The following is a 27228-nucleotide window of genomic DNA, read 5'->3' on the forward strand; positions in this document are numbered from 1 at the left end:
CCGGGGGACGGCCGCTTGTGTGGTGAAGTCATTTATTGGTCTAAAAAAGAAACTGTGATCCATAATTCAGGTTACGACTTGTTGGTACATAACTTCAAAATATTTCCCCTGCAGATGCAAACTTGTAGTTCTATTCGGATAAACGGCTCCTCCTCCTCCGTCCAGGGTGATGAAACGGCATTGAGGGGCGCCGTCGCGGCTCAGGTGCGAAGGGGGGGTGAACACTCACAGACAACAGCGAAACTCCGCCAGCATCATTCCCATCCTCACATCTGATGAGAGGATGTCAGAAATTGTACACCATAAATATCCGTCTGTGTCCACATCACAGCCATAAAAGCTCTGAGTCCAGTAAACCAGGGTGGGGATGAGAGCGCGGCGAGCTTCCCGTCAGCTGCTGCCGGCCGAGTCCTTGTGGGATGGCTTTTACTGAAGGTGACATAACGATAGAGAAGAAGGAGATAAAAGAAGTGAAACCATGACATCAGCTGCATCCTGCTGGAGGTTTCTCAGAACGGGTGCTCCGACACGAATATCGTCAGCCGGATGATGGAGCTGCCGCGGAAGTTGATGACGTTGTTGACCGTGACCATCTCCAGGTCCAGCACCATCTCCCTGGGGCCCGTGAGCGGCCGCACCAGAACCAGCGTGGCGCTCACGTTGCTGGTTTGCTGTGGGGGGGAGATGGGGGGACAGTCAGAGTCATACACAAGCACCTGTGCAGGTGAAACACTTCAACAGCACTGATACTGCTCCACCTGGTGGCTCCACCGCCTCATGTTCCCATCATGCTTTGCACATCAACATAGACTTGTAGTCAAAACCGCCTAAACCGAGACCAGAGAGTATCAAGACCAGAGGGGTATTCCAGGAAGCAGGTTCAACAAACTCTGAGTTTAAACCTGAACTCCGAGTTGACTTAACCTGAGATAGGAAAGTCGGATAAGCGGATATGAGTTAGTTCAATCAACTCTGAGTTTGTTAAGCTCGAGCTAAGCGCATGCGTGAGGGATATAAAAAGCCATCATCAGTAGAGCCCTGACACAACGATTCACCATGGAAACCGGCGACAACAAACGATCCACATACTTTTTCTTTTTTTTTTAAACTTTATTTAACATTTCAATTTACAAAATCCCTTTGAGGAAACATTAGTTTGCATCTGAAGATCCACATACTTCACGCCACTGGAGTTAGAAGTGTTAATACGTGCATGGCGAGTATGAGAGCATATTTTGGAAAAAAAACACGAAACACGAGGAGAGAATTGGCGTGGGAGAAAGTTGCTGCAGTCAATGTGTAAGTTTGAATGCAGTATTCATTTAACATTTAAGCACACTGTCTTATAATATTACAGATGAAAACAGTGGTGGAATGGTAGTGAATGAAATTTTATTGTCATTTAGATCAGGGGCAGCCGCCACACCTCGGCTTCAGGGGAAAATGTAAATGTTTTTTTTATACATTTATGGAATTACTCTGTGTCTATTTGAATTGATTTATTCTATTACTTAATACATATGTCTATGCTGCTGTCTTGGCCAGGCTTCCCTTGTAAAAGAGACCATTGTGTCTCAATGGGACCGACCTGGTAAAATAAAGGCTAAATAAATTTAAAAAAAAAAACCATATAAAATAACTAAAAATGCATATCAGAACAACATGATGGATTTCACTAGGTATTATCTTTCCCAACACTTGTACCCCCCTCATATCTTGAAATGTGATGTCCCAGCGTCCCTGACGACAGTGGTCGCTATCAATCTAGTTTTTAGCGCGCTCTGCAGTGCTACTAACTTACAAAAATGAAGCAGACAACCACGCAATTTAAAAAAAAAAAAAGAAAGAAGGCAAGTGATGGGTCTAATGTTGCCCCAGCAGCAGAAGATATTAACGAAGCTGTTAGCCACTGACGGATTAATTATGCAGGTTCATTCAAGTTCAGATATCAAATCACCCTACCCTCTTATAAATCTGTTTAAGGGAAATATTTGATCTCTCTCTCTCTCTCTCTCTCTCTCTCTCTCTCTCTGACTTTAACTGTTTGAAGTTAAACTCGGATGTCCCTGTGATATTGTTGCACTGACATAGTGAATAAAATACGTTGCGTTCTGGTTCATCCTGGTTCAGCTAGTTTCCATATGAGCTTGTATTCAACAATAACACAGAGAAGTGGATGATGATGTTGAACTCACTATAAATGTTTCCATCCATCAGCTGAGATCAGATCTGTGTGGCGACTGCACTACCGCTATTTCTACACTATTGGAGGATTGACTCCAGTGCTTTTAAGGATTGACACGACTACTAACTAGTCCCAAAGTCCTCTAGCAGAATAACCAGCTCCAACACCCCCCTCCACCTCAGAAAAGGAAGGAATAGTAAATGTTACTGATTTAAATTGGACTGAATTTGGAGATGAAACCTGAATTTTAAATATTAAAGATTGAAATTTACATTATTTACTATTATAGTAATCAGATTACACTGCATATCAGCATCACTGAAATGGACCCGATGCTTAATCAATCACAATGATATGCAAATATTATCCATATATTTATTCCAACAAGGCCGTTATAAACACAAAACTGTAATTAAACACAGACACACATGCAGATGCACCAAAACATTAAATCAGATGCAAAATACAAATAGTTTACAAAACTGCACATTAAACAGAGGAAGAACTGCTGATCACCAGATTCTGTCACCTTGTTGCAACTCAATGATCCGAGACAAGACCACAAAAGAACTACAAGTCTACCTCACCGCGCACTACGCAACATGCTGGTATTTAATCACGAGGTGTTGGCAGACATGACCCCTGATTGCTAGGGGAATCAAACACGTGTCCCTTTGCTGTCCAGCGGGCTGTTTCCAGGCTGCAGGACTCACCACTGGGATGTAATCAGCAGTACAGACATGAACTCACAGCCAAACGTTCAAGGCCTGCATGCACGGAGTACTTGTTCTGCAGCTCAAACCTCCTTCAGTGTCAACGATCACAATATTAAAGACACGCGGTGTAGTAATACCACTGCAGACCACATGGGGGCAGTAGAGCGCCAGTGGGTTCAAGGGGCAGCTGCTGGCATAATAGGCCGTCTCAGGTCACCCACCTTCATTGTGGCATCATATAACACTGTTTTTAGTCATTTTTGTGCACTTTTCGGCTCATTATATTGTATTTTTCTACATATTTGGGAAGACAAGGTGGCATCCACATTGGATTACGTCAGGTTTGTTTACATCAGGGGCCGCTGTTATTGGTCCAGCGCGATCACGTGACGCAGCCGCAGCGCTCCTTTACACAGGCGCCGCTGGAAAGAGTCCTGCTATTAAAATAACGATTGTGAAAATACTTCCTAGAAATCCGAGTTCAACTTTTTATCCTATGCTTAACATAAATAGTTCTTTTTTTTAAAGTGAAAAGAATGTAGACCCCAGAGGTGGGAACGAGATCCTCTTTCTAAAGACATTTATGTGGTTGACCTGACGGCCTATAAGTAGTAACGGAAGTTTAAACACAAGCAAAACAAACTGTTTACTAGAAAATGAACCGACAAAAGAAACAGCAGCTGCTGATAGAAATAGAAAGAATAGAAAGCCTTTATTGTCATTATAATAATATGATGAGATTAAGCAGCAGCTCCATAAAAGTGCACCCATGTAAAAGGCTATGTAAAAACAAAATAAACAGACAATATAAAGCCCCTCTTGCCAGAGGGCAACAGGTCAAAGAAGTGGAAACCGGGATGGCAGTTGTCCTTTAAGATGTTCTTTGCCCTGCTGAGGCAGCGGGAGCTGTAGATTTCAGACAGGGAGGGCAGAGGTTAGTCGATGATCTTCTGTGCTGTGTTTGCCTCTGCAGCCTCTTCCTGTCTGCTTCTGTGCAGCTGGAGTGACACACTGTCACAGCATGTGTCAGCAGGCTCTCAATGGTGGACCGGTAGAAGGTCAGCAGCAGCTGTGTGTTCAGGCGCTCCGTGCTGAGCACCCTCAGTGCAGTAGTGTTGACAGACCAGGAGAGGTCTGCAGGAACTTGAAGGACTGCACTTGCTCCACACATTCACCGTTGATGTGCAGGGGGACGGGGGCGGCTCGGTTCCGCCTGAAATCCAGGATGAGTTCCTTGGTTTTAGTGGTGTTCAGTGCCAGGTTGTTCAGTGCGCACCACTCACCAAGTTTTAGGACCTCATCTCTGTAGGCTGCCTCGTTTCCCCCTGTGATCAGCCCCACCACCGTTGTGTCATCAGCAAATTTGACAATGGTGTTCTCTGGGTGGGCGGGGCTGCAATCTCTGGGTGGGCGGGGCTGTAGTCCGATGTGTAGTAGGAGTAGAGTAGTGGGCCCAGCACACAGCCCTGAGGAGAACCAGTGCTGAGAGAGGGAGTACAGTAGTGGGCCCAGCACACAACCCTGAGGAGAGCCAGTACTGAGAGAGGGAGTACAGTAGTGGGCCCAGCACACAACCCTGAGGAGAGCCAGTACTGAGAGAGGGAGTACAGTATTGGGCCCAGCACACAGCCCTGAGGAGAGCCAGTGCTGAGAGTGCGGGAGGAGGAGAGGTGAGGACAGAGTTTCACGCGCTGGGGTCGGTTCACCAGAAAGTCTTTAATCCAGGAGCAGGTGGGTGGTGGGAGCCCCAGGGAGGATAGTTTGGGGATTAGAATGTCCGGTATTATTGTATTAAAAGCTGAGCTGAAGTCGATGAAGAGCATCCTGACGTAGCTCCCGTTTCTCCAGGTGACTCGAGTGGATGATGATGATGATGATGATGATGATGATGATGATGATGATGATGATGATGATGATGATGATGATGATGATGATGATGATGATGATGATGATGATGATGATGATGATGATGATGATGATGATGATGATGATGATGATGATCAGAGCAGCAACTAAACATCTGCCATCTTGGAGTTTATCCAGCTGGAACTCCTAACGTTGGCTGGCATGTTTCCTCGTCCTCCAGTTTCCTCATCCTCCAGTTTCCTTGTCCTCCCATCGTCCAGCGTCCTCGTCTTCATTCCAGTGAAGGTAAACCGGACGCCAGTGACTTGCATCAGCGCTGCATCCGTGACTTTCCCTCTCAGTATCTTCAGAGGATCCGTGTTGTTTTTCTTGATATTCCTCATGTCTCATGTATCTTCAAACATGTAAAGTTCCAGCAGTGACCTGGAGATTCAGGTAGTATCAACCCGATCTCAGATCCCGCCGCCTCGGCTGGATCTGAGCTCACCGGTTTACTCGAAGGCTGGAGATCACATGAGCGTCCTGTGGAGGTCTCATTTAAAGACACACGTCTTGTCTTTTTAAATTATACGAATAAAAGAGTTTGAGTGGTGTCAGACGGAGCGAGAGCCCTCTCACCGACCTGATGTTTACACCAACAGCTGACACCTTAACTGAGATTTGCTGCCCTCATGTGGTCAGAAGTTGTACCGCTACATCCACCGGCTTTAAAACGCAATAAAGGAGTAAGGATTAAATTGATTTATAATTTCCAGTTTCTTCTGTTCAGAATCATGGGGGCGGAGCAAGCTGTCATCATACGAGACGTGACACCATGAAACATCAGCCTCTTAAAAAGAGATAAATCTGTGCTTTTTATGGTTTTATTTTCTGTACACAAAAAAAAGGAAAAAATATGTATAAGATGTAACACCATTTAAACAAGATTTGAGGTGCATTAATGTTGTGACAGAGTTCTCATCATAATATCAGACTAAATCGTTGCATCAAGCGTCGTTTTAACCATTTCTATGAGGAGATTCTGACCACATTCTCTCTCGGATCATTAAAGACGGACTTTGGTGAAACATTCTGTCCAGCTCCCTGCTGTCGTCTCCCTCGTTAACTCGTACAAGCTCCAGTCCATCGCTCATTTCCTCCTCTTTATTACACACAAATTAAAGTAATAACACCAAACTGACCCTTTGTCCGCCTTCTGATTGGTCCCTGACTGACCAATCAGAAACATCGTTCCACACCAAGGTGACAGAATCTGGTGATCAGCAGTTCTTCCTCTTGTTAATGTGCAGTTTTGTAAACAATTTGTATTTTGCATCTGATTTAATGTTTTGGTGCATCTGCATGTGTCTGTATTTAATTACAGTTTTGTGTTTATAACGGCCGTGTTTGAATAAATATATGGATAATATTTGCATATCGTTGTGATTGATATGGAAAATAGCTGAACCAGGATGGAGCTGATGTTCTACAATCACACAGGATCTAGAAATTACTAGGTTTCTTTTTGGTCTTGAGTTGAACTAGTCTTGGTCTTGGTCCTCTCTGGTCTTGGTCTTGATCCCAAAACCATTGGTAAATTACGAAAAATGTGCGCTTTGGATAAAGCATACTGTATATCTTAAAATAAAGCATATCTTAAAATGGTTAAGTGTTGTGCTCAGGGCACTGGTAAAAGAGAGAATCACAGGAATACATTTCACCCTAAACCAACTGTAAACCGCAATAAATCTATGTGGATGGCCAGACCTTCTACAGTGCTATCAGCTAAACTCATCAAAAGATCTCGTTTTTGCCGAAAACCTCAGTTTTTTAAACTCCACGGTACCTGAAGTGTTCCTTTTTATTTATATTTAGTTGCTATTTGGCATCCAGCAGGAGGGTCCCCCCCCTTATGAGCCAGGTCCTGGTCTTGGTCCACGTTTCTTCCCTCCTAAAGGGGAGTTTTTACCTGCCATTGTTTATGTTATGTTTATGTTGCCCCGATGGGACATTTTTTGCTGGATACACAATGGATTCCTACAAATACTGGAAGCCTTTGTGCTTGGCGATTCTGTCTGTCGAGGACGTTGAAGATGCCTTCATAATTGGATTTATGATAGCAGGATTTCTCTTGATCATCCTCTTGATAGGAGGAGGGGGATTCCTGGTCTACCGACAAACGCGTAAGTCGTCGACAGCTGTTTTGGCTCTTTCAGAGCTGCCGGACGTGGCTCAGGGGTCAAGCAAAGCCATCAACGCTCAGACTCTAACGTTGGGGGAGCAAAGCCGTAAGCTGGATGCGATTCTCGAACAGATTCGCAGGCTGGCGTGGCGGCGGTCTTTGAGCTCATTGGCAAGATGGATAACACCCTGGAGAAGTTGGAAGCTCGGCTTGGCGGGAAGTGATCACAAATTCGTCTGATTGGAGTTGCCATTGATGAACCAGAGACTGAAGGCAGACGGAAAATTACTGAGGCTGCCTGTTTTCAATATAATTGTTGATTCTATAATCTGGCCTTGACAGGGCGGTTTTTGGCCGATCGCTCTGGTCACAATCTTCCTGGTGGAATGTAAACAAGGTGACTCTGCCCCACTAATCCCTCCCCTCTCCCACGAACACCTGCGGACCCTGTTTTCAGAACTGTACCGAGCCTCCTGCAAACATCAAGGACATTGGCTGAGAGCAGCTCTGGGCGAAGTTCACGGACTCATCGCTACACATACACTTACTGATAAACACACCTCCCCCATCTCAATGCCTTCCTCGGCTCTCCCCTCTTATCAGCCCTCCCCAACACAGTCAACAGGTTTGAGAGCCGCGCCACTGGCCGCGGTGCTCACTTGGGGTACTGTGCCGGGATCCCCCCGCCCCTAGAACCACCCCACCCCCCACACACATGTGCAAGCCTTGTGATGTTAAATTTGTCATGTTGCTTTTCTGTGCAGAGGTGTTTTTTTGCACTTTCACACTGTGAATTTATACACAGTATGAGGATGCCTTTTTTTCCCTCCTCCCTCCCCAATGTCATCCTTTCTCTGATCTGTTCTCACCAGTTGACTCATGTTTTATGTTATTTGTTTTGTCTGTGCCCTGATGGGTTGTACTGGTTGTCATCTCACTGTGCTGGGACGCCAGACCGGCGACAATAAAGCTATTCATTCATTCATGTTCTAGGTCTCTGGAAAAATCCTAGAGACAACTGTTGTAATAGACGCTATATAAATAAAATTGATTTCCTTCGGTCCAATAATTAGAAATAAAGTGATGTAAAACCCTGTTTCTACGACGGAAGTGGACGGGAGAGATAGCAACCGCCTAGCAACGGGGGCGGCGCTTGACGAAGGGTCAGTAAACGCACCGTGGCACCTCCTCACAGGTCCGGTGTGTTTCAGGGGTCCGGGAAGCAACTCACCCTCAGGTAGAACTCTCGGCCGTCGTTGCCGGACTTGATCTGGAAGATGTAGAAGGCGCCGGGGTAGCGCGTGGTGGCCTGCATCTGGAAGACGTCTGCAGGCACGCTGCGGCCCGACGACAGGTCCATGTGGCGGTACAGGACGGTGAAGGGCCGCTCCCTGCAGGCAGGGTTCTCAGCCGAGCACATGCACTGACTGGAGTGCAGAGATCACAACACTGGTGAGGAAAAACAAGCGGCACAGCTGGGCCCTACGACTACAGGCGGGGGGGGGCGCTCACTTGTCGGTAAAAGCGATGTAGGGAGGTTGACACTGTAACGGGTCCAGGCATATAAACCCTCCCTGGAAATTGAAACACACTTGTTCTGTTGTACAGGTGTTGTTACCAGTGTCACATTCATTGATATCTTTAAAATCAAACACACAACAGTCAGAGTCAGTGAGAGCAGCCACAGGATGGTAAACAACAACGACAACGATGCACCGGCCGCCCGGACGTTACCTTCGCAGCTCCGGCCGTCCTCGTACAGGTAGTAGCCCGGCGGGCAGATGCAGGTGAAGGAGCCGGGCCCGTTCACACATCTGTACTGGCACAGAAACTCAGAGAAGCTGCACTCATCCAGGTCTAGAGGGAAGATACAGGGTTAGATCCAGGTCTAGAGGGAAGATACAGGGTTAGATCCAGGTCTAGAGGGAAGATACAGGGTTAGATCCAGGTCTAGAGGGGCAGATACAGGGTTAGATCCAGGTCTAGAGGGCAGATACAGGGTTAAATCCAGGTCTAGAGGGTCAGATCCAGGTCTAGAGGGAAGATACAGGGTTAAATCCAGGTCTAGAGGGAAGATACAGGGTTAGATACAGGTCTAGAGGGTTAGATCCAAGTCTAGAGGGTTAGATCCAAGTCTAGAGGGTTAGATCCAGGTCTAGAGGGACAGATCCAGGGTTAGCTCCACGCTCGTGGGAGAGGACAGCAGGAACGTTCAGGATTAGAGACACCGGTCCGGTGTCTCCGGAGGAGACAAGCCGCTTTCTAAAATCTCTTAAACTACGGAAGGGTATTAGGGCCATGCAGGAGAAAAAATATTTGAGAAGGGAAGATTTTTTTTCATTATGCACTTCGAGAAAAAAGTTGAAATGTCGAGATTAATGTTGAAATACAATTTTGAGAAATTATTAAGTGTATTTGCACAATATATCGGTATCGAAACAGTATCGCCGATACCAGCCTGAATTTCACTCAATATCAGATCGGAAAGGAAATCAGTGGAATTGAACATCAGTAATGGAAACAGGTCAAGGTGCAGATTTAAGGAGGTGCAGATTTAAGGAGGTGCAGATTTAAGGAGGTGCAGGTTTGAGGAGGTGCAGGTATGAGGAGGTGCAGGTTTGAGGAGGTGCAGGTTTGAGGAGGTGCAGGTTTGAGGAGGTGCAGGTTTGAGGAGGCTGCTCACCCATGCAGCTCGTGCCGTCGGACACCAGCTCGTAGCCCTCGTCGCAGTTGCACATGAACGAGCCGTAGGTGTTGAAGCAGCCGTGTTCGCAGGGCTCGTCCTCGCACTCGTCCACATCTGGGTGGACAGGGAAGCGCGTGAGACACGGCAGCAGCTGGAGGCGTCCTGCGTCACGTGGGCGCGGCGGCGGCGCTTACCTAGGCAGGTGCGGCTGTCCGGGTTCAGCAGGAAGCCCGGGTTGCAGGAGCACGAGTACGAGCCGGCCACGTTGGCGCAAAGCTGCTGGCAGTAGCCGTAGCGGCACTCGTCGATGTCTGCGGGGGGGGAGGGAACGACACACAAACACCTATTCTCATCACATTTCCTACCACACTTATGCTGATGACAAAACTGTATAGTTCAGTGTCATAACATGACTACAGTCCCCTATTCTCATTGGGTTTGTTTATTTGTAAAGATCCCCATTAGCTAACAGCGCCCCCTAGAAAACTTTGTGCCTCAAGCCCCACAATACGGTTTGACGTACATGCACGAAAATCGCTACACACCTGTATCATGTCACAACTTAAAGAAAAGTCTCTTGGCGCCATGGCCGAAACCGAACAGGAAGTCGGCCATTTTGAATTAATCATGTTTATGCGCCTTACTTTTCTCAGTCAAAAGCGTTACCGTGGCAACGATAGACGCCAAAAAGCATGTCCCCCCCTTCATCAGGTTGGTCCATAATTGATAGTTCCTACTTTCTGCCATAACATTTGAATGGTTTGACATAAAGACTCATTGCTGGTGTTATCTGACTCAGTGTTGAGTACTTGACCTTCATTGGCCTGAATTAGCCCCGCCCCTTTTTCTGATTGGTCGATATTTTATAATCCCTATTTTCTGCCATAACTTTTGAATGGTTTAATATAAAGAGTCGTGGGTGGTGCCATCGGCCTCGGTTTTTTGTCCTTGAACATAATTGGTGCAAATTAACCCCGCCCCTTCTTCTGATTGGTTGATATCTGATAGTTCCTACTTTCTGCCATAACTTTTGAATGGTTTGACATGAAGAGTCGTGGCTGGTGTCATCCGCTAAATGTCCAGGCCTGCATGCAAGTCATACAAGCGCTTCCACTGCAGCCTGAACGTGCACAAGGGTGCGAGGGCCCGTTCATCGCTGCTTGCAGCTTTCATTTTATTTGTTATTTACTGTTTAATTGTGTCTTGCTGCTTTTAATGTTGATGTAAAGCACTTTGAATTAGAATCAGTGAGTAATTAAAGCATCTCTCCAGCGCCAGGAGTCACGGGAGACTTTCTGGACCTCAGAGTTTGCCCTCTCCCTGCCCGAGCCTGAAGGTTCTGGTACCGGTTCCGGTACCGGTTCTGGTACCGAGGTCTCACCCTGGCACTGCCCCCCGATCAGCCAGAAGCCCTCGGTGCAGGAGCATGTGTAGCCGCCCGCCGTGTTGATGCACACCTGCGTGGGGTTGCAGTGGTGGGAGTTGGTCTCGCACTCGTCGATGTCTGCAACAAGAGAGAACCAATCACTAATAATCAGTATTGATCGATGCAGAGACAATAACAATAAGCTGGTAATGATGCAAACCCCCAAAAACAATCATGGGAACCCGGGTCCAGCTTTTATGAACAGTTCCTCCACCCTGGATGAGGTGAGACACTAATAAGCCTTTTTTTATTTATTTAAAGCACATTTCATAAAGAGTTGCAGCTCAAAGTGATCTACATAAAATCAATAAAAACAAGGATGCATGGAGTAAGAAGAATAAAATAAAGTTTTAAAAGTACATAGATAAATACAAAGTAAAACCCTTCAGAAGAAGATATTTATGGATAAAATTAGTAATAGGGATAAACAGGCAAGATAAAATTAATAACGTGTCAATCCTTGAAAGCTCTGGAGTCAATCCTCCAATAGTGTAGAAATAGCGGTAGTGCAGTCGCCACACATATCTGATCTCAGCTGATGGATGGAAACATTTCTAGTTAGTTCAACATCATCATCCACTTCTCTGTGTTATTGAGCTGCAGTTGAAAACAAGCTCATATGGAAACTAGCTGAACCATGATGATGGAATACAATCACGCAGGATCTGGGGCCTCATTTTTTTAAAGCTTGCTTGCGCACAAAACAGGGCTTGAAAGATGCGCACGCCACCTTCTACGCAAAGGTTGGGATTTAAAAAGAAAAAACTAAGAGAAAAATCTTTAAGCCAACCCTGACCCTCGCGCACAAACATTTTAAGATATGGGGAACTGGCGACGCAGACGGTGAGGTGGTGAAATGAAGCCAGATTCATGTCATACTGTTGTCATCACATATAAGACTTATAGATCCATGTACACCCAAGCCGGTGTTCTGCTGAGGTGTCCTATCTCGGCAGAAAATACGACCGTACGATCCCTGTTTCTTTTATCTCGTTTCTTTTTTTTCCAAAGGCTTTTTCATGTAAATAGACGATTTAACTGCAGGAAGTCAGAAAGTGCTTCACATAGATATATGTGTACGACGCTTCGGCGGAAGAAAAAAAAACATCAAATCACGCTTCCACATAGATATTGGCAGGTAGGATGATTTGACAGATGAAAATACCCTGTCAGACCACGCTTCCACATAGATGAATGTTGATGTCTATGTGGAAGCGTGATCTGACGGGGTATTTTCATCTGTCAAATCCGGCGTGTCCGCGGTGCAGGACACGCCGTGCCGGTGTCGTGCCAAAAAGTGATTGCCTGCCAGAATCTGATTTCTCCCATGAAAATGGGTCTTTTTACCTTCCAAAAATTGATTGAAGGCCAAATACAGTTAATGAAAGGTTGTTTTATACCTAAATATGATTTGATCTCATTCTTGAGCTTCATAATCTGAAAATCTGACGTTTCAGCGCTATCGCCCAACGGGCTGCTGTGCGCGCTCCCTCGGCCAGAAATCAGATTCTGGCAGGCAACTCACTCGCTTTATTTTTGTTAGTGATGCCATTACTGTGACCACCAAATTATGTGGTTTTCCTGGCCTCCACCTCATCCACAACATCTCCATCTCAGTCTCCATGAAATTTAGTGGCACCAGCACGTTTGCCCGGCTCAACACGTCTCATTCATCCTGACGCGCAGCAGAAACAGACTGCAGGAAGCCGCTGCACATGCTCAGCAGGCTCATTCATATGCAAATACAGTCATGAACTACTTTGCATTGCTCATTAATGGTATAAAGTGGGCATGTAGAGGGCGGGGTATGAGGCAAATTCACCTGCCTTCCAGGTGGACTGTGATTTATAAAGCGAACATTGCGTGCAGGTGTGCGTGCACATGGTTTTATAAATCCGGATTTTTTTGTGCGGCTTTTGGGCGAATGTACACTTTTAGTATGAATCCTACGCACTCTATAAATGAGGCCCCAGGACATTACTAGGTTTTTTTTTTAGGTCTCGGTGTTGAGCTGAACTAGTCTTGGTCTTAATACTATCTGGTCTTGGTCTTGGTGGTCTGCTGCTCTGACAGGATCGATGAGTCTCTGCTTCAGTTGTTAATAATCTGTCTGCAGCGTTCTGGATGAGCTGAAGGTTTTTCTGATCCCTGATGTCATCAGGTCGCTTCACATCTGTAACCGTGGGAACGTGGCTGGTGGAAAACAACCCCCCCCTCCCTCCCATCAGCAGGTTTTCACCACCCTGAGATCTCAGACCTCCCCTACAGTTAACATTTCACCACCGTGTCAGCTGCCATTGTTCCTCCGGGAGAGCGGCGGTATCTCCAGCTGGGATCTGAACCATCAACACCTCCGGGGCGGCCGCCTCCGGCTCCACAACAGCCTGGTTTCCTGGCCAGGATGTGGAACCGCTTCAGGAACCCGGGTTTGTGCTGCTCAGACTGTGATGTCACCAGCGTGGAAAGGTGGGGGGGAAGTGGGCGTCGGCGGCTCCGTGTTTGGACAGGCAGCTCCGGCGGGGCGATAACGGAGGGGCGGCGGCCGCCTTGGTGCCAGCCGGGACACCGGACCTCCCTAGGGGGGTGGCAGATCTATGACCCACAACCTCCTTGTAGCTGCCGTTTCACAAGCGGCCCGCAAGCTGCAGGGCTGCCTGCCGACCCAAATCAGGGCTGCCGAACCGGATCAGGGATGCCAGCCAACGCGGATCATTAGAACCTGCAGCTGCGGATCAGAACCAGGCTCCTTTCAGACGAGCCACAGTCACTGGTTCTCTTTAATCGGAGTTGAAACGTCTTTACCGCAGAAATTAACACATTTACGGACCGGTACCAAAAAAAAAAAAAAAAAAATTATTTTCTAGTCTTCACTTAAGCCTGGAATATACTTGCTGTTGGTGCCTGCGTTCACGTCCGTTCTCGTGCACCACCAACCGCAACGTCGCTCGCGTAGTACGCGAGGAGAGCGCCTCATACCGGCGGTGACCGATAGGGGGCAGTAAGCAGAGCAACAGTTGGAAAAGTGATTAAATATTTAGTAGCAGTGGTAGTAGCAGTAGCAGATTAGAACAACAAACAAGTTTACATGACAACATTGGATGATGTAGGAGATTATAACATTGCTTTGGTTGCGACTGGCAAAGGAAACGGCGCCAGCGACCTCCGCGTTGTCACCAGCTGGTATCAAACCGGGACCAGCGCCACTCACGGCCAGAGCGAGAACTGCAGGTCGCTACGCGTTCAGTGTCTTTTTGAGAACGTGCACGTCGACACGTCAAATGAACGCAGGATACGATGATACGGCCATGATGCTGTGGCAGGGTGGAGGATTGGGCGTGGTCTGCGGGGAGCAGCACACAGGTGGCACCTGGTTCGGCTGATTGGCCACACCTGTGCCCAATCAATCTCTCCACCCTGCCTGGCTATTTAAGCAGCGGCTGCACACCAGCCAGGGTTCTGCTGCTCGAGGGAAGACACAGATGCTACTGAGTGTTCTTGTACTCGTCTGTGGATCTGGGTGAATAAAGATTGAGAATCACAATTTCTGCACTAAACCTCGTGTCCTCTGTCCTGTCGGTCCACCCCAGTAGCACGAGCGTGCTACAAATGCGTATGCGGCCTGAACTGCAAGTATATCCCAGGCTTGTTAGTGGTTAAAGTATACAGATATTATGGTCTGTTGAGCTGTTAATGGCTCCAAGGGACCGGTAGGACCGGTTCTGGTTGAGCCTGCGAGGGTTCGGGGGTCTGTATCAGCCAGCAGGGACTGGTCCAGGTTCACTACCCAGGCGGAGCCGGACCGGTGGGGGACCTGCGACCCGGTCAGCACCGACCCACCGGGCCTCCTGGTCACCTGCAACCAGGCAGAGGTGTATAATCCAGGTGCCATAAAGTACAAATCCTGTCCAGCAGTTGTTCCAACCAATCACTAAACCAGCTCCTCTGCAGGTAAATGGTAGGTCCTTAGTGAAAACACCTGTTCTAAATGTACAGTCTGATCCAGAAACACAGCAGGGTTTTTACTTTATGGCATCTGGATTAAACATCTCTGCAAAAAACACCCAATTCCCATGTTGCAAACAGCAGAGATTGCTGTAGCATTGACTTCACATGCTTCTTCAGAGGGTTGGAACAACTGCTGGACAGGAGAATATTTGTCTTATTTCTAGTTAAAATGTCTCATTTTTAGTCAAAAGAAATCTTATTAAACTTAAAACAAGACTCATCACTGGAAAAAACAACAATTTTCACCTGTTTCAAGTAGATTTTCACTTAAAATAAGTAGAAAAATCTGCCAGTGGAACAAGATTTTTTTGCTTGTAATGAGAAGATAAATCTTCAGATTTTTCTACTTGTTTCAAGTGAAAATTTACTTGAAACAGGTGAAAATTGTCAAATAAGTTATTTTTCTGGTAATGACTTGTTTTAAATGTAATGAGATTTTTTGACTAAAAATGACACATTTTAACTAGAAATAAGACACATATTCCTGGTAAGATTTTGAGTTTTTGCAGTCTAAAAAAAGAAATCTCTAATTCCAGCTCATTCGTCTTTATCCTAAACATGATTTTAATAAAAATTTCCAGAAACGTGGGCTGCCGTGGTACCAGGGTTGTGCGGGCCGGCAGTTCTGCTGCTCAGCGTCTTGTTCCACTGGCAGATTTTTCTACTTATTTTAAGTGAAAATCTACTTGAAACCGGTGAAAATTGTTGTTCTTTCCAGTGATGAGTCTTGTTTTAAGTATAAATGAGATTTTTTTTGACTAAAAATTAGGCATTTTAACTAGAAATAAGACAAATATTCCTGGTAAGATTTTGAGTTTTTGCAGCGTGCACCTCTGCAACCAGGCTGGTGCATCAAGCCCCTCCCACGCTGATTAAAGGGGACGTTCAGGTCCGTCTGGTCGGTTTTCCACGTCCGGACCGGCGGCCCAAACGCCTCACCTCTGCAGAACCGACTGGAAGGAGGTCGGATCTAAAAGAGTTCTGCTAATTTTACAATATACTAGTCGCACATAGTACTGAATCAGCAATAGATAAATTAAACGCTTGGAAAATGGATATAAAAGAAGATATTGATGAATTAGATTGGAACGATGCAGGTTTAAAAGCTCAAAAACAAACAATAAACACAAGGTGTCGACTACTCCAATACAAGTGGTTAATGAGAGTGAACATAACCCCAGTCAAACTCCACCATATGAATGCTGACATTCCAGATGACTGTACAAAATGTTTGAATGAGACGGGAACATTATTTCACTGCTTATGGGAATGTGTGAAGATCCAAAACTTCTGGAAGGATGTTATACATTGTTTGTCAGAGATGTTTAATGCTGAAGTCCCCCTAAATGCCAAACTGTGTTTGCTTGGAATATAACCAAAGAACTTCCTACAAACGTCAAAGCAATATGCAGTTCTGGACTTTGGACTTCTTCAGGCCAGGAGAGCTGTTGCTCTGTGTTGGAAGAGTATGGATGCTCCGACATTGAGAATGTGGATAAGGAGCTTTCTGGCTGTGTCGGACTGGAAAGACTAACGTACATTGCTAAGGGAAAACGAAAGGACTTTGCTGAACTCTGGGAACCATATATGAACATTATGACAGATGAAAGTGCAAGATTTGCCTGAAAATAACTTAATTTCTGTTTAATTTATTTATTTAATTTATCTTATTTTTCCTCCCTGATTGGTTAATTCAATATATTCTTTATATTTCAATTGAAAATGGTGCAAGCTAAGTGTACCGGTATGTGTGTCTATGTAATGTATGTATAAATGTTGTATGTCTTAAAAACAAAAAAATGACAATAAACACATTGTGGGAAAAAAAAAGGGTTCTGCTGCCCGACCCGGAGCCGCAGCAGCGGTCCTCCCCGAACCCAGAGATGCATCAAAGCACGACAGAAGAAGAAAGGAGGCCTCAATTAGTTCCCTGGTCTCCGCCGGCCGGCCGGCAGAGCCTGTGTGGTTTCTGCCATCAATCAGCGGCCGATGACATCATCACCGCGGCTCACCCCCCCCCTCCGCCGGGCCTCGGGGCGCTCCCACACAGCCGGTTCTGTTCTGCAGGCCCGGCCCGGCTGCAGATCTGGCAACCCGTGAGCTCATTCTTGGCTCGGCGGCCGAGTCGTTTACCCAAACAAGGCTGTGCAGCGGCTCGCTGGCAGCGGCGCCGCCTGCAGGGAGACGCATGACCTCAGCGCTGAGGCGCGTTTCTGGGGGAGAACAGCTCCATGTATAGATCCTCCGCTCGGGGTTCGGGGGCGGGCCTTTTGAACCAGAACCAGAACCAGCGCCGGGGCCCGGACGCACTGACAGGCGCTAATCAGATAAAGATGTGAGAGATACGGCTGTGATTGGAGCGCTGAGGTCGTCCAGGAAACCTGGGAGCTCCTCCGCCGCCGCCGTCACCACGGCGACCCGGCCAGCAGAAATTCCTCCACCGCGACGTCAAAGCAGCCGCTGCTGCTGCGGAACCCGAGTCCCGCAGATCGAGTTACTTCAATACTATACTTGACAAATAAGGTCAGGATGCAACGGAGGAATGTGGGCCACATGTGAGCACGCTCGTGCTCGTGCACGCTCGTGGAGGCTCGTGCACATGGAAGGAAAAACTGAATTCTTCTGCTTCACGGTTTTCACTCCCCTGAAACCAGATAAATCAGTCGGAGGAGGAAGAGACGGCAGCCACATCTGCAGAGTCGGGCTCCGGTCCGGGACGGGGACTCCGGGAGACGGAGAACAGGCTGTGCTGTGCACGCCGACCTGCGACCCCCGGCGCTCTGGGAGAGGTTTACACAAGCCAGCGAGATAACGAGCAGAACTTTTAACCAAGAAGCTCCAAAAGGGAAGTTTGGATGTTTCTGTAAGACTGATGGAGGAAACCTGCAGCTGCACGGACCTGGTCTAGGGAACCAGACATGGGTGTAGGGAACCAGGTCTGGTTGTAGTGAACCAGATCGGTTCTGAGTAGAGGTGTATAATCCAGGTGCCATAAAGTAAAACTCCTGTCCAGCAGTTCCAACCCTCTGAAGAAGCATGTGAAGACAATGCTACAGCAATGTCTGCTGTTTGCAACATGGGAATTGTTTTTTTGCCGAGGTGTTTCCAGATGCCATAAAGTAAAAACCCTGCTGTGTTTCTGGATCAGCCGGTACATTTAGAACAGGTGTTTTCACTAATGACCTACCATCAACCTGCAGAGGAGCTGGTTTAGTGATTGGTTGGAACAACTGCTGGACTGGATTTTTACTTTATGGCACCTGGATTATACACCTCTGGTTCTGAGGAACCAGACTGGGATGTAGGGAACCAGACCGGTTCTGAGAAAGTCACGATAAATTAAAACACATTATTCACTTCAAACACAAAGTTCAAGTACCTAACAAGTTTCCACGTTTCTTTCCGAATCATTTTACTCTGTAAAACTAAAGAAATACTGAAAGTTCAGATTTCAAAATTCAAATTCAAATTCAAATTCAAATCAGGATTTGTCGTTTAAACCATATGTCAATCAGGTTTGTAAAATAGCATTTTTCCATCTCCGTAATATTGCAAAGATTAGGAAAATCCTCTCGCAGAGTGATGCAGAAAAACTAGTTCATGCGTTTGTATCTTCTAGACTAGATTACTGTAATGTGTTGTTAGCAGGATGTCCAAGTAATTTGCTGAATAGGCTCCAGCTGATCCAGAATGCAGCAGCACGAGTACTGACAGGAATCAGCAGGAGAGACCACGTCTCTCCAGTGTTAGCCTCACTCTATTGACTCCCCGTAAAATTCAGAATCCCATTTAAAATTTTAATACTTGCATATAAAGCCCAAAACGGCTTAGCTCTGCATTATTTGCAAGACCTGATAGTGCCTTATGTTCCTGGCAGAGCTCTCCGCTCTCAGAGTGCAGGTTTACTCGTAGTTCCTAGAGTATCCAAATGTAGATTTGGAGGGCGGGCGTTCTGCCATCAGGCACCTCTACTATAGAACTAACTTCCAATCTGGGTTAAGGAGGCTGACACCACCTCCACCTTTAAAACTAAACTCAAAACATTTCTGTTTAGTAAAGCCTATAGTTAGTGTTTAGTAAACCTCTAGCTGGTGTTGTTAAATCTCTAGGTAGTGTAAACTCTAGTGTGTTAGAGTCGCTCCTGTAGTTTCTTGTGCTGGCCCCCCCTTCTCTTCTCTTTTTTCTTTTTTGTTCATGGTGCAGCATCCTCTGCCGGTGGCGAAGAGCATCTCTGAATGCAAAACACCGGATCCTGCAGCGTGGGAGTGAGAGGGGCAACGGCCCGGGCAGGCGGGGGAGAGGTTTGTCCGTCAAGACTCCTCTCCCTGGCCCTGCCCCTTCTCAACCTTTCCCCGACCCCTTGCTGATTGGGCCGGAGCTTCGGGAGCTGCGTGCTGGCCTGCGGTCCCCACCCCCGGTCATCCCGTTGCTGCTTCCACCTGCCTGCGGTCCCCACCCCTTGTCGTCCCGTTGCTGCTTCCACCTGCCTGCTGTGCTGTTGCCGTCCCTGACCCCCAGTCTGGCCCTCGGCAGGAGTGTCCCCCCTTATGATCCAGGTCCTGCTCAATGTTTCTTCCCTCCTAAAGGGGAGTTTTTCCTTGCCAATGTTTGGCTTAAGGTTTTTCTCCCACTAGGGGAGTTTTTACCTGCCATTGTTTATGTAATAACTGCTCGGGGGTTTATGTTCTGGGTATGGGTCTCTGGAAAGCATCTAGAGACAACTTTTGTTGTATTAGACGCTATATAAATAAAATTGAATTGAATTGAAAATATCAGGATTTCAAACCCGACCCACAAATCAGTCCGGTTCCTGATTTCCTTGTTGGTTCCGGGTTAGAAACTGTCGTAATAGTCGTTCTCCTCCGAGGTTCTGGAGGAACAGAGCAGCCACCGACCATGCCGCTCCCCACACCGTGCTCCAGAGTTGGGAGGCGGTTCTGCAGCTCTTCCCTCCAGAACCGTTCGCCTCCACGACCTTCTCTTCCAGTCTTGTCTCACTAAGAGCAACGACGGTCTGGGAAGTTAACAGTTCAGCCTTTTCATGAAGGATGTGAACGGTACCGCGAGAAAAAGAGTCTGCTCATCTTCTTGCAACATTCGAGGACTCGAGTGCAGCATCAACAAGGTTTCCAGCTAAACATTAAAATCTAACAGCAGATGTTGAGTTTCTTCTGAGCTCTTCACACGGCCCGCCCCCAAAACCTGGCAACCGCTGGACTAAACTTAAAGAAAACACTTTCTGGCCTTTTTCAGACATTTACATCATTTTCTAAATATTGAGACGTCTGGAACACGTTCAGCTCAGAACTGGACCTGGACACAGAACAACAGCTCCATTATCAGCCACGGAGCCACATCCCTTAATGGAGGCTGACTTCACGGGATGGAGTCAGCATCTACTCTGCTCCACCACCCTCGTTCCCAGGACATGCAGATCCCTCATTGACCTCCGGTCTAGGGTGTCTTGGTGCCACGTGCACTGATGGACACCCTTATGTTTGAACATGGTGTTCGTTATGGACAAACTGTGACTCGCACAGAAGTCCAACAACAAAACACAGCTCGGGTTCAGATCAGGGAGGCCGTTCCTCCCAATCACACCTCTCCAGGTATCACTGACATTGCCCACGTGAGCGTTGAAGTCCCCCAGTAGAACAATGGAGTCCCCAGTTGGAGCACTATCAAGTACTCCTCCCAGGGACCCCAAGAAGGCCGGGTACTCCCCACTGCTGTTCGGCCCGTAGGCACAAACAACAGTGAGAGACCTTTTCCCGACCCGAAGGCGCAGGGAAGCGACCCTCTCGTTCACCGGGGTGAACTCCAACACATGGCGGCTGAGCTGGGGGGCTATAACCAAGCCCACACCAGCCCGCCGCCTCTCACCCCGGGCAACTCCAGAGTAGTGGAGGGTCCAGCCCCTTCCAAGGAGCTGGGTTCCAGAGCTCCAAGCTATGTGTAGAGGTGAGCCCGACTATCTCTAGCCCAGGACTCGGCAACCCAAAATGTTGAAGGAGCCATATTGGACCAAAAACACAAAAAACAAATATGTCTGGAGCCGCAAAAAATTTGAAGTCTTGTATAAACCTTAGAATGAAGGCAACACATGCTGCATGTATCTATATTAGCTATAACTGGGTCCTCGGCTGCAAATGCTAATGTCTTTCCACATGACTGTTTTTGTTACGTGAATCTATGGAAGAGTATTAAGGCCAGGCAGGAGAAAAATAAAAATATTTTAGAGGAAGATTTTTTTTTCATTATGCACTTTGAGAAAAAAGTCGAAATGTCGAGAAAAAAGTTGAAATGTTGAGAAAAAAGTCAAAATGTCGAGATTAATATTGAAGTACAGTCTCGAGAAAAAAGTCGAAATGTTGAGAAAAAACTTGAAATGTCAAGGAAATAGTCAAAATTCCGTGAAAAAAGTTGAAATGTCGAGATTAAAAGGTAAAGGAAAAAGGAAGAAAAAAAAGAGAAAAGAAGAAAAAAAAGAAGAAAAAAAGAGAAAAAAGGGAAAAAAATAAGAAAATAAGGGAAAAAAAAAGGTCCAACATTTTTCAAAAAGCTCCAGGAGCCACTAGGGCGGCGCTAAAGAGCCCCATGCGGCTCTAGAGCCGCGGGTTGCCGACCCCTGATCTAGCCGGTATCTCTCAACCTCACGCACAAGCTCCGGCTCCTTCCCTCCCAGTGAGGTGACCAAGTCCTATTAGAGTAGATACCTTGTTGCTGCTTCAACTTTCATGCAAACGCAACGACGTAACTGACGTTTTCAGAGATGTAATGACGTGGCTCCTCTTAGCACCCTGTTAGCCTTGTGGAGCTGTGGAAAAACAAACCGGTTCTCAATTGGTTCACAAGTTAAACGAGTTGTGAACCAGAACCAGACCTGGAACCGGTTTGGTGGAAAAGGGGTAGCAGTGGTGCAGTTTGGTGCCACAAAAATAAAAGACATGTTTCCCACATTATCACCGTTTATTGTGTAATTAGATTTGAAAATGACCTGAAGGGATTCATTTTAACCCTGAAAAAGGGTTTAATTAAACCTGCCGCCCCTGTGTGGTTCGGCGCCGCTGCTCCAGCTCCAGCAGCAGCTAAAGAAGTTATGGATAAGCCCTGAATGCAGGCATTGTGACGTAGAATTGTCAAATTGGTTTGATTCACCGCACGAATCGGCACAGATTACTTTGTAATACTGTATTTGACCCGGTCTTTGTACGTTTTGACCGTATAGAAACGTAATTCTTGCCATTTTAAGAATGAGACATACCTGCTGTACTCTACTGCCCTTACTTTTTAACAACTTGTACCTTCCATAATTTACCTCTTTTCTTATCATTAGGGCCCAAGCACTTAAAGTGTGAAGGCCCTATTGTATCTGTAGGAATTGTTCTCGTTCTTTTTCTCGTTTTTATTTTTCTGACGAAATGAGGGCCTTTTTTTCCCCCTAAACGTGCCCCAAAAGTCACCAAATTTTGCATGCATGTCAGGCCTGGTGAAAAATGTGATATTTAATGGTTTGCATTAATGAGCGTGGCCTAATGGCTCAACAGCGCCCCCTAGAAAACTTGCCTCAAGCCGCACAATACGGTTTGACGTACATGCACAAAAATCGGTACACACCTGTATCATGTCGCAACTTAAAGAAAAGTCTCTTGGCGCCATGGCCGAAATCGAACAGGACGACGGCCATTTTAAATCGTGTAATTTTGGAGCAATTTATGCCATTCCTTCGGCCGTTAATGCGGCCCGAACCGTAACCTGCACTCAGGTGTGTTATAGATCAAAATGTGCGTCTCCATCCTGCGACGACGTGCATTACTTTTCTCAGTCAAAAGTCTTACTGTGGCAACGATAGACGCCAAAAAGCGTGCCCCCCCCTTCATCTGATTGGTCCATATTTGATAGTTCCTACTTTCTGCCATAAACCTTTGAATGGTTTGACATAAAGAGTCGTGGGTGGTGTCATCGGACTCGGTTTTGAGTCCTTGACCATAATTGGTGCAAATTAGCTCCGCCCCTTTTTCTGATTGGTCGATATGTGATAGATCCTATTTTCTGCAATAACTTTAAAATGGTTTGACATAAAGACTCGTGGGTGGTGTCATCGGGCATGGTTTTGAGTACTTGACTTTTATTGGTGGAAATTGCACGCGCGAGGGCCCGTTCATCGCTGCTTGCAGCTTTAATTAGATTTCTTCAAACTCCTAAAAGAGGACTTAATTAAACCTGCCGCCCCTGTGTGGTTCGGCGCCGCTGCTCCAGCTCCAGCAAAAGAGGAAGAAAGTGATGGACTAATGTGTGAAAACAAACTCCGAGCAGCTGCAGCTGCTGATGTTATCAGGCGGTAGAAGAGGAAGGAGGTCCTGCTGGACCCGGTGACCCCCTGGCGACCACCGGTGACCCCCTGGCGACCCCTGGTGACCCCCCCACCCCACAAGCAAGGGTCCCGGACTCACCGTTGCAGGTGCCATCGTCCGCCGGAGCGTATCCCAGGGTGCACAGCGCCGGGTTCCTGACCCGCGGGTAGCTGGGCCCCACGGGCCTCTGGGCCGGCAGGAAGGTGTCGGGGACCCGCTCGGGGGGGTCCGGGAACCGGGGCTGGGGCAGGACCGGGGCCCTCGGTCGGTAGCCGCGCTCGTAGAAGCCACTGGGCACGCAGCTGTAGCCGCCGTCCTGGTTCACGCAGTCCATGTCGCCGCGGCACGGCTGCGGCATCACGACACACTCGTCCACATCTGGAGGGAAGAGCAGAGTTAGGGTTGATACTTTCAGAAATAGAAATAAGGGATGCCCCGATTTCAGCAGCACAGGTGCCAAAAAAAGGGACATCCCTAAAACTTCTAAACTGCATAGACATTAGGGCTGGGACGATACGGGTGACTCACGATTCAATACTGTGGCGATATGTGGCCCACGATAACGATAATATCATGATACACGATATCTACGGTATTTGATATATTGTAAGAGATATCAGTGATATATCGCCATATATGTGACTGAGAACGAAAAAATACCCATAAAAAGGAAAACGTCTGTAGTTATGCATTTATTCAATGCCAAAACTTCATACAATGTACAAAGAAAGTACATTTGTACAGAGCTTCACTGCCTCCTAGGCTTGTAAATGTAAACACTGTACGGCTGGACTAATTAGTAATTAGATTGCGTGAACATTAATAACATGTTTTATATTAAACCAGGACAGTGCACGGCTTTGTTTCTAATACTGAAAAGTCAGTAAGTAACTTAATTTTGCACAGTACCTCACTGCCTCCTAGTCTTATGTATAAATGTAAACACTGTACAGCTGCACAAATTGAAGTGCATGAACAATAGTGCGGTAACAACCTCGTAAATCCATTGTGTGTTGTAATAAAGTATCGATATTTGCCGTCAGTTTATCGATTATTTATTGCGACAGAGAGCGCAACAATATATTGCAATATCGATTTTTTTCCCCACCACTACTTTGAATGTAGTGGGTAATAATATATGTGTTTCACCTTTAGTTGAATTTACTACGAATGAAGTTTTGCAATATATTCAAAAATTTCCGACCTTCACCTGTAGGCTATATTATGTCAATTTATGATAAATAAATAAAAGCATAATATATGTCCGTATTGGTTCAATACGGAACGCAACTTTTAATTCCCAATTACGTAACAATTCCCTATTTCAAGGGAGGGGTGGCAACCCTAGATAAGATAAGATTATTTCTCCCTCAATGGGGAAACTCACATTGTTCAGCAGCAGTAACTCAACACACACACATGCTGGGGAGGGGTAAAAAAAAAAGTAAAAAGAAAAAAAATATATATAATTACGAAATATAGACAGTAGACCTGTGTATTGATCTGTGATCAGGAAGGCCACTCTGATCACAGAAGACCCCTCTCATCCTCTCATCCCCTCATCCTCCACCACTCAATTCAACTGCTGCCGTCAGGCAGAAAGTATAAAACTCCACTGGCCCGGAAAAACATTTACAAAAACTCATTCATTCCATCTGCCACAATCATTCTGAACACTATTAAATAGATCATTGCACTTTCTTTTAACAGGCACTAGTCATGTCTGTTCTAACTTATTTCCATTTTTTTTTAACTTTTTAATGTATTTTTTGTCTTTTCGTTTTCTATTGTAATGTGTCTTCATGGGAATGTGTGAATGTGTTTGTGAGCCCTGTCAAAGAGGAATTTCTGTCACCATTGGGACAAACGATAAAGTATTCTAATCTAATCTAATCTATACAGTACATTGCAATGGAAATAAAGTAGTGCGAAAGGCAAAAAAGACAAAAAACAGTGCAAAAAAAGCAGGTAGAATGTGTGTGAGAGAGAGCAGAGGTGAGCAACATCTGGAACATCTGGAACATCCCCACACGTGTCCCGGCGTCTTACCCCGGCACTCCTGCAGGCTGCCGTCAAACTCGAACCCCTGGGTGCAGATCTGAGGAGGGGAGAATCACAATCACAATCAGAATCAATCTTTATTGTCACATCATATTACAAGTAACATGGGTGAAAAACTTGGTTGTGCAGGTTCATCATTGCAGTTAAGAAGATAGAGGGAGGAAAAACATAGTGCATATTGCATGAATAATGTACATGATACAGTATAAAAAATAGAAAAATAAATAGCCTTGGGCCTACAGTATGTGTATAATATAAGAATATATATTAACAAGGGACACATTCAGCAGAAGCAGCCGCCGTGGTGCGTTCAGGTACCACATTTAAACAGAGTTCTTCGTCGGTATTAACAGATGCTGTAGGTGTTGAGTTACCTGCGCGTTGCCAGACCGGACACAAACCAGCATAAATAGAGCAGCCAACATCCTGCAGAGAGAGGGGGAATTTAAGCCTTTTTTAATTTCCTGCTGGAAGAAAACCGGGTCCATTCAAACACATGCGAAAACAAACTCAACGGAGTCCCGTTGCGCAAAAATCCGGAGTGAGTGAGGAGGGAAAAAAGTGTGAAACTGACCTTGAGGAGGAACAAACCCGGAGGCCGAGCGTTTCTAACAGCATCTCTGATTCTCTGCTGGTCTGTGGAGGGGATTCAAGAGGAAAAGGGGCTCGGAAGAGCCGTGAAGTCTGAGTCCCAGCGGGGCCGAACTCGGTGCGCTTTTACGCGGAAAAGGCGCTCCGGGTTTCCAGGAACCGCAGTTGGAACCGGGACTCAGGAGTCAGGACTGCCGCGTCTCCGCTCGGATCCCGTCGGACTAGTCGGATTATTTAGCTATGCAAATTTTCTGGCCCCCTCCGAGCTGCGTCTCCCCCCAACAGCTGGATTCAATCAGCAGATCCAGCAGCAGATGCAGCAGATCCAGCCCCCTCCGCCCGGAGCGCAGCGGCCCCACAAGGCTGATTTATGGTTCCGCGTTACACCGACGCAGATATTACGCCATACGGTGCGCGTCGCCGCGTAACCCTACAGCGTAGGCTCTGCGTCGATTTGACGCAGAACCATAATTCAGGCTACAGCGGCCAATAAAAGGTGTGCCTTTAGTTAGACTTTTATTATTTTATTTAATTATTATATTAATGATTATATTATTATAATTTTTATAATTTTTTTAATTCCCCCATAGTGGAAGAAAAACGTCTCTTTTTTTTTTTTTACTTTATTGTCTGTATGCACATAATGGGTGACAATTGACAATTGAGACAGAGAAAAACAAAAAAAATAAAAATAAAATAAAAACAATTAAAGCTGCAAGCAGCGATGAACGGGCCCTCGCGCGTGCAATTTTCACCAATAAATGTCAAGGACTCAAAACTAAGTCCGATGACACCACCCATGACTCTTTATGTCAAACATTTCAAAAAATATGGCAGAAAATTGGGACTATCAAATATCGACCAATCAGGAGAAGGGGCGGGGCTAATTTGCACCAATTAAGGTCAAGGACTCAAAACCGAGTCCGATGACACCAATCAGATGAAGGGGGTCGCGCTTTTTGGCGTCTATCGTCGCCACGGTAACGCTCTTGACTGAGAAAAGTAATGCGCATCGTCGCAGGATGGAGACGCACATTTTGATGTATAACACACCTGGGTGCACGTTACGGTTCGGGCCGTATTAACGGCATAAATTGCGCCAAAATCACACGATTAATTGAAATTGCCCGACTTCCTGTTCGGTTTCGGCCATGTCGCCAAAAGACTTTTCTTTAAG

The 27228-nt window shown here is 46.4% G+C and overlaps 1 protein-coding gene across 1 annotated transcript; it reads right to left on the bottom strand.

Moving 5' to 3' along the window:
• On the bottom strand, positions 1-26351 carry fbln5 (fibulin 5). Its single transcript, XM_061742943.1, has 11 exons — positions 26035-26351; positions 25835-25886; positions 25449-25497; positions 23499-23777; positions 10996-11118; positions 9809-9925; positions 9612-9728; positions 8663-8785; positions 8441-8567; positions 8160-8355; positions 1-671 (listed from the first exon to the last, which is right to left on the bottom strand). Exons 1-11 carry the CDS (start codon positions 26076-26078, stop codon positions 510-512), a joined length of 1389 nt encoding a protein of 462 aa, XP_061598927.1. The 5' UTR covers positions 26079-26351; the 3' UTR covers positions 1-509.
• Positions 26352-27228: the final 877 nt, after the last annotated feature.

The sequence above is a fragment of the Cololabis saira genome, chromosome 16 (genome assembly GCF_033807715.1).
Source record: "Cololabis saira isolate AMF1-May2022 chromosome 16, fColSai1.1, whole genome shotgun sequence".
Classification (NCBI taxonomy): Eukaryota; Metazoa; Chordata; class Actinopteri; order Beloniformes; family Belonidae; genus Cololabis; species Cololabis saira.

Coding starts and splice junctions, on each gene's coding strand:
- fbln5 (XM_061742943.1), bottom strand. CDS start 26,078: ATGCTGTTAGAAACGCTCGGCCTCCGGGTTTGTTCCTCCTCAAG. Junction 11,119..23,498: donor GGACGATGGCACCTGCAACG/GTGAGTCCGGGA, acceptor CTCTTGTTGCAG/ACATCGACGAGTGCGAGACC. Junction 8,568..8,662: donor GGACGGCCGGAGCTGCGAAG/GTAACGTCCGGG, acceptor TTGATTTTAAAG/ATATCAATGAATGTGACACT.